Source organism: Hemitrygon akajei, chromosome 2, assembly GCF_048418815.1.
Source record: "Hemitrygon akajei chromosome 2, sHemAka1.3, whole genome shotgun sequence".
NCBI classification, from domain to species: domain Eukaryota; kingdom Metazoa; phylum Chordata; class Chondrichthyes; order Myliobatiformes; family Dasyatidae; genus Hemitrygon; species Hemitrygon akajei.
The window spans coordinates 32818043-32830635 of record NC_133125.1 but is presented as its reverse complement, the minus strand read 5'-3'; the positions used below and the strand labels follow the sequence as shown (position 1 = coordinate 32830635).

The 12593-nt window shown below is 39.6% G+C and overlaps 1 protein-coding gene across 1 annotated transcript; it reads right to left on the bottom strand.

Annotated features, from left to right (window-relative positions):
• Window positions 1-2600: 2600 nt before the first annotated feature.
• On the bottom strand, window positions 2601-11506 carry phax (phosphorylated adaptor for RNA export). The gene is made up of 5 exons (XM_073069726.1): window positions 11351-11506; window positions 9206-9891; window positions 4887-5007; window positions 4437-4520; window positions 2601-3218 (listed from the first exon to the last, which is right to left on the bottom strand). The coding sequence occupies exons 1-5, from the start codon at window positions 11426-11428 to the stop codon at window positions 2946-2948; spliced, it is 1242 nt and encodes a 413-aa protein (XP_072925827.1). The 5' UTR covers window positions 11429-11506; the 3' UTR covers window positions 2601-2945.
• Between the last annotated feature and the right edge of the window lie 1087 nt (window positions 11507-12593).

The following is a 12593-nucleotide window of genomic DNA, read 5'->3' as shown; positions in this document are numbered from 1 at the left end:
TTGTACGGGTTTGCGCCAAAGCCTGTGACTAATAAAGACAACCCCTTTGGAGACCTGCCGGTGAAATAACACGACCAAAACGATTAGTATTTGTATAAACTTTTGTAGATGCACCTAAGCTAAGATCACACCTCCTTAGTTTTGTTGCTGAAGAAAATAAATAAATAGGTGGTTATTGAGCTAAAGTTTGATGCTACCAGACTTTAGTACGGTACGCGATGTTAAGATATTAAAGAAAGGGACACTGTAATTGTTACCTGTTTAGATACTGACTTGAATGTATAACGGTAGTACTCAGTGAAGAGAGGAACTTGTGTATTGTGTTAGAAAAAAAATCCTATAAGACTCTGTACCAACTTGTTTTTAACCGCTGGTAAAAAACTTTTAAGAGGGGAGGTGTTATGACCCCAGCCCCCTCCTTTGTGAGATTCGCAAGAGCCCTAGTCAAGGGGGGGTCAAATGACCCAAGAGAGAGAGGGAGACGTGCTGAAGACCACGTTCCCCCGGGAAGCAGAATAAAGCGACTCTTTGACTATTGTCTCATGAAGACCACGTGTAAAGCCCTCGGGCAAAGTGGGCTGGTTGAGAGAGATTGACACCGGCGGTCCCATGAGGAAGTATAAAGGAGGGTCTGGGGGGGAGGACCCCTTCAGACAGACCAGAAGATACGCGAGAATTCCTGCGACAGCGTTTTGAGAGCGACAGCCGGTGGTGGGGTTCGTGTGCGTCTTTTCCTTGCCTGGGATTGGTGACCTCACCATGGAAGAACGGCCTAGCTACAGGGGAGGCCACAGATGAGAGTCCATTCCCCAACGAGACTTCTGACTACCTCCTACAGGTTGGAAAACCTGTCGGGTAAATGTTTCATTCTCTCTCTCTTTCTAACAAAAGTGCACCAACGCGACACCATGACAACGGCAGCTGGTGGAACTGCAGTGACCGCAAAGACTTTTAGATATCCAGTAAACAATATATATCTACATTACCCCTAGACAACGATAGAGCTTATTTCTGATTGATTACTATACCTGTGCTTTAGATTGAGTTGTGACGACGTACATGATCTGAATGTTTTGTATTAACCATGCGTTTGTGCCCCTTTATAAATAAAAACGTTTGAAAATAGTAGTATCAGGCTTCAGCGGACCCATCTAACTTTGCTGGTAAGTCACCCGGTTACTGGGGAACGTAACAAGCATTAATGGCAAGACTCTTGGCAGTGTGGCAGATCAGAGGGATCTTGGGATCGGAGTCCATAGGACACTCAAAGCCGCTACGCAGGTTGACTCTATGGTTAAGAATGCATACAAAGCATAGGCCTTCATCAATAGTGGGATTGAGTTTAAGAGCCGAGTGGTAATGTTGCAGCTATACAGGACCCTGGTCGGACCCCACTTTGAGTACTGTGTTGAATTCTGGTCACCTCACTACAGGAAGGAGATGGAAACCATAAAAAGGGTGCAGAGATTTACAAGGATGTTGTCTGGATTGGGGAGCATGTCTTATAAGAATAGGTTGAGTGAACTTGGCCTTTTCTCCTTGGAGCAACAGAGGATGAGAGGTGATCTGAAAGAGGTGTACAAGATAATCAGAGGGATTGATTGTGTTGATAGAGGCTTTTTCTCAGGGCTGAAATGGCATAGTTTTAAGGTGCTCGGAAGTAGGTAGAGGACATGTCAGGGGCAAGTTTTTTACGCAGAGTGATGAATGTGTGGAATGGGCTTCTGGCTGTGGAGGCAGAAACGATAGGGTCTTTTAAGATACTCCTGGATGGATACATGGAGCTTAGTAAAATAGAGGGTTATGGGTAAGCCTATGTTGTTCTAAGGTAAGGGCACGTTTGGCAGAGTTTTGTGGGCCGAAGGGCCTGTATTGTGCTGCAGGTTCTCTATGTTTCTATCAGCAGCTTCTGAGATACTCAAACCACCTTGTCTAACACCAACAATCATTCCAGTCGCACAGATTACATTTCTTGACCATTCTGATGTTTGGTCTGAACAACAGAACCTTTTGACCATGTATGCATGCTCTTGTGCATTGAGTATTTACATGATTGAATGACTAATGAGCACAGGCGTACCTAATAAAGTGGTTATTGAGTGTATTTGTACTCTGTTAGATTATATTCATTTATGTCTAGTTTAAAGTCAAAGTAGCTTGGTTGTTACCTTTCCACTTTGATCCCTCTCACATAACATTTCCCCCCACCCAACCAGGTCCATACACAATAGTGATTGCTCATTACTAGCTCACAAACCAGGAGCTTTCTCTATATTTTGTCAATTTAAATAATATTAAAACTAACCATTGGTCTTCTCTGCTTAGGTGTAGATCATCCCACTATTCCCAGTTTCTCCAGCATCATTAGGAATATGTGTTGCATAATGACTTGTAATTTTTAGTGTATTAGTATATCCAAACCATATATAGGTTATCATTTTATGTATTTCATAGTGCTATTAATAAAACCCAATTACTAAATATCGTTTCAGTGTTTCAAATAATTTTGTAGAAGGAACCAAAGTTAATTACATTCATTCAATATGGCTTTCTTTGTTCTTAAAACCAGATTCATTTCTATTGAAATGAATCAAAAGATCTGCAAAGAATATCTGCATTTTATTCATTAAAAAAGTTCTCCAAAATAGTCGATGTGCATCAAGATAAATTTACAGAATATTGATCACAAATAAACTGCTGAAATTTACCTTTGCTAATATGAATGTGTTGCTTTATGCTATATCTTTAACAATACTGTGAGATTGATACCGTGACAACACTGATTTACAAGTTGACAAACAATCACCACCATAAAGAATCAAAAATGAAACCATGAAGAGGTGTTTTAAATGTAACACATTTCAAATTGAAATTTCAATGAGATCAGCAAAGCAGTAACAATGATTACATTAGTTTTGTAGTAATGTCAACACTTTTAGTATAATTCAAAATATTTCCAAATCATTACTATGATCAAGTTCAATTGCATCTTCTGGATCTAATGTTGACTTATCCATCTGAACTTCTTCTGTATCTTCAACAGAAGCCAAGGCATCATTTGTGTCACTAGCAAAAGTCTCTCGTGAAGCATCATCATCTACTTGCAAATTCAGATCCTTGATAGCCTGTTTCATCTTTTTTCCAATTATGTGACGCCTCCTTTTCTTAGCTGCTTTTTTGGAATTATATTCCTTCTGATTTTCATCATAAAATATTTCCTGTTGATTGAAATCATGAAACATTTTCATTTTAATATAATTGCAATTTAAGCCTTTTAAAAAAGATAAATGCTGCATTTTGTAATAACATTTTCAAAGTTTAACCATGAGATTAATAAGAAACCAGAGTCAAAACTATCTAAACATCTACAATGGAGGAAGTGAGTGATGTTAGAGGATGGACATGAGGAGCCTTGTAGATAACAATTGGTTCAAGGCCAATCTGAGGAATCTGAGCAGAAGATTAATAACATTTGCATTAACAGGATTCTTGGGGCTTCAAAGAACAAAAGAATACATTAATGTATGCGGTCTCACTCAAGAGACCATTTTGACAAGAAAACTTAGCCAGTAGCTGAAATAACATTCATCGGTTGTCTAGCTGTTTATATACACTCAGTGGCCACTTTATTAGGTACAAGATCCACCTATTAAAGTGGTCACGGAGTGTAGTTCTAGATGTTTGTCTTCTGCTGCAGTAGCCCATCCACTTCAAGGTTCAATGTGTTGTGCATTCAGAGATGTTTTTCCAGTTTACAGAGAATGGTGCAAAAGTATCCAGTGAGTGGCAGTTCTGTGGGCAAAATGCCTTATTATTTGAGCTACTGTTGCTCTCCTGTCAGCTTGAACCAGTTTAGCCAATTTCCTCCGGCTTCACTCATTAACAAAGCACTTGGTCCACAGAACTGCCACTCTTACTGGATATTTTTTGCACCATTCTCTGTAAACTCCAGAGACTGTTGTGTATTAAAATCCCAAGAGATCAGCAGTTTCTTAGATACTCAAAACACCTTGTCTGGCACCAACAAACATTCCATGGTCAAAGTCACTTAGATCATATTTCTTGCCTGTTCTGATATTTAGTCTGAACAACAACAGAACCTCCTGAACATGTCTGGATGCTTTTATTCACCGAGTTGCTGCCACATCATTGGCTGATATGTGCATATACGAGCAGTTGCACAGGTGTTCCTAATAAAGTGGCCACTGAGTGTAAGTACACTTTAAACAGTTAATCCCAAATGAAGATTAACAGCTCAAAAGGTTTAGAAGCAAAATAAGGCATATGGCATTCTCGTTGTTGCTCTGCCAAGACTGGCTAACATATGTATAATCACAATTTTCATAAAGTTTTTATTCATGCAGATAGTGAGATACAAGAAAAATAGGTGACCACTTAATTCTTAAATTCATCAATCAAATCTGTCGGACTCTTACCTTTAACTGATCTTGAGTGATACTTGCAGTATTTTTCAACAATTGCAGGTAAACTCCACCAGGCGTTCTTCTGCGACTTCCATCCTGTGTAAAAGAAAAATTTGCAGCAGCATCTTTAGATTTTAGTAAATTGGGTGAAATCCTATTGATGACACTCAATTGATGGCATTTCCCTCCACTGATCTTCCTGGAGCATTATTTCTTTAGTTCGAACTCCCTTGCATAAGCAATTGATGCAAACACAACCAAAACCAACAGCATTGCAGGAGAAATATTGGCACTTTCCTTTCTTCCAAACTCACAAAAGTCAAATATAACACACCCATCATTAGCTCAGGCAACATTAGTTTACTGAATAAAGAGTGGAGAGCAAAACCAAGACTTTATAGAGACATATATGGTTCAGTTGTCATTGATAGAACATTCTAAAGTAGAAAAACTGTTACATACAAAAATCATGAGTCCACCATTCTGTTCGACCTCAGCTGTTTGCATCAAGAGTTCTATTGCTTTCTTCTTTCCAATGGTTTGCACAACCCTAAGTATCAAAGCAGTTTTTGGCTCTCGGAGTCTGCAATTTAAAATTAAAATTTTAGTAATTTTTCCATATCACTTATTTCATAACATTTATACAGCTCACCAACAACAGTTATCTATGTAAAGGCTATTTTATAAATATATATATATATATATATATATATACACACTCTACTGAAAAAATTAAACATATGGTCAACACTGATGTTTCAAAGGATGAGTCTCCAGTGATCTAGTCTCTGTTCCCCTCCAAGGGTAATGTCGATCTGCCAAACAGATTTTTCATGCAAATGATTTACAGTGCCTATGAAAAGTATTCACTCTCTCCTTGGAAGTTTTCACGTTTTATTGTTCTTCAACATTAAATCACATGGATTTCATTTGCCTTTTTTGACACTGATCAACAGAAAAAGACTCTTTCATGTCAAAGTAAAAACAGATCTATATAAACTGATCTAAATTAATTACAAATATAAAACACAATAATTAATTGCATAAGTATTCACCTCCTTTAATATGACACACTAAATCATTACTGGTGCAGCCAACTGGTTTTAGAAGTCACATAATTAGTTAAATGGAGATCACCTTTGTGCAGTTAAGGTGTTTCAATTGATTGTAGTAAAAACTACACCTGTATCTGGAAGGTCCAACTGCTGGTGAGTCAGTATCCTGGCAAAAACTACACCATGAAGACAAAAGAACACTCCAAACAACTCCGCAAAAGGTTATTAAAAGCACAAGTCAGGAGATGCATACAAGAAAATTTCCAAGTCACTGAATTGAGTACAATTAAGTCAATCATCTGGAAACTGAAAAAATAGGGCACAACTGTAAATCTACCTAGAGCAGGCCATCCTCAAAAACTACATGACCGTGCAAGAAGGGGAGTAGTGAGGGAGGCCACCAAGAGACCTATGACAACTTTGGAGGAGTTACAAGCTTCAGTGGCTAAGATAGGGAAGCCTGCGCATACACCAACTGTTGCCTGAATACTTCACCAGTTGCACGTTTATGGGAGAGTGGCAAAAAGAAAGCCACTGTTGGAAAAAAAACCTCGCATGAAATTTCAGCTAGAGTTTACCAGCAGGCACATAGGAGACTCTGAAATCAGCTGGAAGAAAGTTCTATGGTCTGATGAAACCAAAATTGAGCCTTTTGGCCATTAGACTAAATCCTATGTGTGGCGTAAGCCAAAAACTGCAGATGATCAAAAACACACCATCCTTACTGTGTAGCATGGTGGTGGCTGCATCATGATGTGGGGATACTTCACTGCAGCAGGCCCTGGATGGATTGTGAAGGTAGAGGGTAAAATGAATGCAGCAAAATACAGGGAAATCCTGGAGGAAAACCTGATGCAGTCTGCAAGAGAACAGGGACCTAGGAGATTTGCTTTGCAGTTTTATAAAGAAGGGGGAAAATCGAAGTTTCCAGATGTGGAAAGCTGAAAGAGATGTATTCACAGAGACTCAAGGCTATAATTGCTGCCAAAGGTGTACCTACAAAATACTGATTTTGAAGGGGGTGAATAGGTTTCAACGAAGTCACCCCTTCTTCAGAATTCCAGTGAATGTAGGCCCAGAGCCATCAAATGCTCTTTATATGTCAATCCTGGAATCATTTTCGTGAAATTCCTTTGAATCCTCTCCAGTTTCAGCAGATCCTTTCTAAGGGGCCGAAAACTGTTCACAATACTCCACTTGTGCAATCAATTATTTTGTATTTTATTTTTATAATTAATTTAGATCACTTTGCAGAGATCTATTTTCACTTTCACATGAGTCTTTTTCTGTTGATCAGTGTCAAAAAAGGTAAATGAAATCCACTGTGATTCAATGTTGAAAAACAACAAAACATGAAAAGTTCCCGGGGTGTGGCGAATACTTTTTATAGGCACTGTAGTTAAGTGCTTACAACACACTACATACAGGTAGTTCTGCTATAATAGTTTCATTCCTAAGAAATCTTTTATTATAGCAGATCACATTATTAAAAAGTGTGCCAATAAACAAATCATTTTTCTTTCTGGAACAAAGTTGTTTTTAGTTCATTTATTTTGTTACTCCAACACAAAAAGGCCATATGTTACATTGTTTGTTATAACAAGTATCAATAGAAGCAACTTTTTATTAATTTCCAAGCATTCCCACGTCAAACTAGCATCCTCTGTTCCTAAGAGATTGGCGTCTGATTATTTTGGGGAGGTTACATTTCAAACAGTTTCCACCACAACTCCCCCCTCCCCGCCTCTCAAAGGTGGAAGTGGGCTATTTTTTTTAGCCCATTTCCAAAGTAACTAGAAGCCATTCTGTAGTTCCCCATTCCTATTGCATTATAACTGATCTTTGCAAATTCTTCAATTGTGTTATATCCAAATTGCATCATAAAAAATAAATTATAGCTGAGTACCTTTCTAACTTTTCTGTTCTTGATAATCTACAAAGACTCAGTCTGTAATTGTGTCAGTTCGCTCTCCAAACTGGAAAAGTATAGCATGATAAGGATATCCACAATAACGATTTACCAGACCTGAAGTGCTTTAACTTAACTCTGCATGTACTGTAACATCACAGCCACTAGTGACCTTCCTTACTGGCAGAGAGGAATCAAGTCCTTCAGAAACAAGATGAAAACATTAGTTCATAATCATCTATAAGATCATGACTGATCTTATCTACCTGTATGCCCAGGTAACATTACATCCATCTTCTCTGCCATCACCCTACAAGGTTTTCTAACAACTCAAAATTCTCCAAGAGGAAAATTTTCACCTTGTTTGCCTTTAATATCCACCTTGTCAAACTTAGGATGTTGCATATTTTAATCAAAATCTCCGTTACTCTTTAACCTTGCGTTATTCTTTATAACCTTGTATAGCTAACTTTTCCACTACTTCAATCTGCCCATTCCAATTACTTTTCCGAATACCTTCTAATGCATTACATCCTTTTACACCAATTCCCAGATATGTTCCCACTAAAGTTATATGTAACTGAGGAATAATTATTTTCCCCTACGGTCCTCCAAAATATTTTTTAAATATTTGCTAAACATAACTGCTAACTATTTGCACATCATACATCACGTTGCCCAGCTTCTCCTGCATTTGAGCTTTGCATTCTCACATTATACTTCATTCGCTTGATTTTTACCCACTACTTTAACATAGTTATAGGAGCCATGTATCTGTTCTCTATCTGCTTTGTATTCTTTGTTGCTTGTTTATTATGGTAACTAGTCACGAGTGGGGGGGCATGGTAAAAGTGAAGGGAATAAGTCACGTATTCTTACTTATTTCGTTGCAGTTTGTAGCTTGGGACTGGCAGAGGTTGTATCCTTTGCTGATCGCTAAATAATGCTTACTAACACTGTATAGTGCTTAGCTTACACTTGGGTATGCTGAAGTTTCATTGCTCTAAGATTGTATGTTTGCTAATTGCTAATAAAAGATCAAATAAAGGATTCGACTTTTGGAGCAATCGTTGGAGCGGAGGGATGTGTCATGTGAGTAGAACAGCTCTGTAGCAGTTGCAAGCTAGCGACAATTGTTTTATCTTGGTTTTGCCACTACACCAGGTATAACTCTTTGCAACATTGTGTCCACTGAATTGGTGCATAGATGCTGCCTGAGCTGCTGAGTTCATCCAGCATTTTGCGTGTGCATTGCTATGTACCGCAGAAAGGTGGGCAGAGAACATTGCTTGTAGAAGTGGCATTAAAGTGCATGTTTGCATGTGTACATTTACCCCCTGTGGGGACAAAAGCAAAACATAAAAGTTCACTGAGTACTTTCAGGGTCGTCACATCTTATCAACCAACTTGCTCATGAGTTGCAACTCAGAAAACACTATTTTATATCTGGTGGGATTCCTGTAATACAAAGCCGTTTTGGAGTGGTTTTCTGATGTTCAGCTATGAAACATTTGACATATGACTTTCAGGTATTGCCCATAAGAGAGGGGAAAAAGGAGACCTGGTCTCCGATAGGCCACCTCACTTGATGCTTGTAAGCTGCAAGTGGCGGGCCTAATGTCTTAAAATTCCTGGCTTCATTTGTCAAAGGGCAATTTAGGATAATTAAAGGCACTAAATCCAAGTTTGATAACTTCTGCCTGCACTGAACAAACCACAAAGACTTGGAGTACACTGGGCAAAGGAAAATGTTAGGAGCTGCACAGTCTCCAAACTGTTAATGGTACAATGACAACTAATAAGCAGCAACAACTAACCTGTGAGCTATTTCATCAGAAATCTTCTCTGGACTATCATCTTCAGTAATATCACATTTTCCTTTAAAGTCCATTTCAACTCTTTCACCCAGCCTCTCTTTGACAGGTCTTTTTCGCTTGAGGATGCCTGAATTAGACACCGGCTGTTTTTTGCTGATCTTTCCATCCTGAACATATTCATCCAATTCTTTTTCTAATTTAGCCAGTTCCTTTTCTTCCTCCTCCTCCTGTTGTTTTATCATCATTTTCTTTGCCTGTATATAATTGTAAGTCTCAGACTGCCGAGAAGCCATGCCGACGTTGCCTTCCATTCCCAGAATCCCAAGCTCTGTTGCCACTGCATCTTGATTCTGCTCCTGTAGCACACAACCCCAAACATTGTTAACTTTTCGACCTGCTGTTTTGGCAGAATTGTTAGAAGTTGCAAAACTTTCTCCAGCTGTGCCAAAAGGCGTTACTGATGGTTTTTGAGGTACATCACCTCCATTGTGTGAACATTTCTGACGTTTTTTACGCCACAACAGTCTTTCTTCTTCTTCAGAGTCTTGCTCACTGTCTTCACTGGAGTTGTCAGATGCTGTGACTCGGTAGCAATTGCTCAAATCAAATGAAGACGGACGAGGTTGGAAGTCATTTTGCGCAGTAAACAGTGTTGCAGAGTAGGTGGGAACTGCAGATTGCTGGTTCTTGGAATGAAATACAATGCGGTTAGCAAGAATGAACATCTCAATCAGTTTAATGCCAATTATTTATTTTTCAAAACATTAAATCATAGGAAAAAAATCACTTGCTATTACACAATTTCACCTTGTTACCAATTTTTCTCTCCACCATCCCAAATCTTAAATTTCCCCCAAAATTCCCATTCCATGAATATCCAATGATCAAATATTTTGTTCATACAAAAATTGTATAATAAAATTATTGTTTTATGCAATTATTCCCAAAACTGTGCAAAATCAGATTTTTGCCTGCTTATAGCTCTTTGAAATAACCAAGTTCCTTGATCAAAATTACAATAGATGTTTTCTTTATTTAAAAAATGCTGTGATCCATAAAATTACATTTATCCTTAAAATTGCATTGGGAGTCTTTAATACCGTTATTAAAACCTCTACACGTGGATATTGGATATAAAGATATAACCTGTAGCTAAATTTGGATTGTTCAATTGCAGAAATAATAACTTGCATTACATTATACTTTGGACATAGTAAATTATGCCAAACATACTGTTGTCAAGCAGAATTTGATACTAGGATCTAGGGCAGGATGCTCAAAGAAGTATTCTTTTAAACATCTTGAAAGGTAGAGGGATGCAGTTTGTTCAGGAAATATAACAGTGGAGGGTAGAGCAGTCAAAATCAGAAATGTACATTCATTGCAGGGACATAGGAATTTCACACATAGAGCAGAAGTGTTGCAGGACTGGAAAACATTGCAGATGTATATATGGTAATGGCACTGATGAAGGCATTAATAAAGGTATACAAGTACAATTGAACATCAAATCAGAAATTAGAATATTATTCAAAGTATTGCTAGCAACAATTAATATAGGGTGAAAGGTGTTCCTCCTGCTAGGCTACCAATCAGGCAGCAAAGCTGAACCAAAGATAATGGAATACACAAGAGGCTGCAAATGCTGGAATCTCTAATAACAATCTGCAGGAAAAATTCAGAGCGTCCAGTAGCATCTGTGAGAGGAAAGCAATTGTTGACATTTGGACAAATCCTGCATCAGGACCAATTAGTTATGGATGAAGTACGAAGAATGAGACGGCTGCATTACTATGATCATAGCCACATATGTCAGTTACGTCTTTAATCAAAGAAGTCATTGTTCCGATAGTAGCAAAATTTTAACGGAAGGATTCACATATGGAGCTGAAATGTCACCATGGATTAGAATGACAATATACAGTACGTCTGGGACAAAGCTCGGCAAGGATATGGACGGGAGAAGGATCTAGTAACCGTGGCTCTTTCTCACATCGCCTGGGCCCACCTTTACCCCACGTGTGGATAGGCACCGACTTTACCGCGAGAGAGCCCGCAGACTCCTGCATCCTCACAACCACAGTAGCTCACCAGGCCGCAACATGAATCCCCGAATACTCCCACACATCACTCCTGCACCGGTACCTGCGACTCGGCGCCGGTTGTCATCTCCAAGTCCGACTCTGAGTCCAGCACCTCTCCGTCCTCCAGCGCAGCCTCCATCTCTTCACAGTCGCATTCGGGAAAACTCTGGAGGTAATGAGGGGCCGCTTCCGGCCGCCTAGTCCCGCCTTTTTCACATCCAATCGCAGAGTTGCTGCAGCTGCCTTTACGGCTTGCCACCACAGATGGCGCTATCGTTGCCTTTGACATCTCACGCCACAGACAGCGCTGGCGCCGCCTTTATTACCTCCCACCACAGTCGGCGCTACCGCTCTCCTCCTGCCGCTGCCTTTATTACCTCCCACCACAGTCGGCGCTACCGCTCTCCTCCTGCCGCTGCCTTTATTACCTCCCACCACAGACGGCGCTGCCATTACCTTTATCACCTCCCCATGACGAAGCTGTCACTGTCGATGCTGCTAGCTTTCTCACCTCCCACCACTGCGGAGTCTATCTTTATCACCTCCCTCCCACCGCAGACGTGGTGCTGCCGCCTTTGTCACCACACCCCACTTTATTACGGCTCACCTCCACTTAATGGCATTTCACCATGGTGGTCACGAGGCCTTTCAGGACTTGTCAGTAACTTTGTTGCAACATCCTTCACAAACTCCACAGGGATACTGTTATGTAAAATGGACACGTTGTTTCCCCTGTTACTGTCAAATCAGTATTTTGAAGACGCTTAATAGCCTTGCTCTTGAAGGCAACTCCCGATTTATAAATCACAGAATTTAGTGTGTTTAAATCATTCAGTTAACGCTTGGGACCTCCTTAGTGCAGGAGGTTTGCAAGAGCCTGGAACTGAGCCTCCAGTGTATAGGATTATGAGAGGTTGCAGTGAATTACAGACTCAGCCAGCTCCGCCATGGAAACAACCTTCTTTAAGGTGGCATCCATCATTAAGGACCCTCATCCACTGAGGTATGTCTCCTTATTGTATCATCAGGGAGGAGGTATAGGAGCCTGATGGTTAACAGCCAATGATTTAGGAACAGCTTCCTCTGCCTTTTAGATTTCTAAAATCAGCCCATGAACACTGCCTTGTTATTCCTTTATTGCACTGTTTATGTTTTTTAATTTATAGTTTTTTGTCTTTATACTGTACTGCTGACAAAAAATTGTATTTTATGAATGCTGGAAATTCAAAGTAACATATAAAATGCTGGAGGAACTCAGCAGTTCAAGTAGCATTTATGGAGTAGAATAAACGGTTGACTTTTCT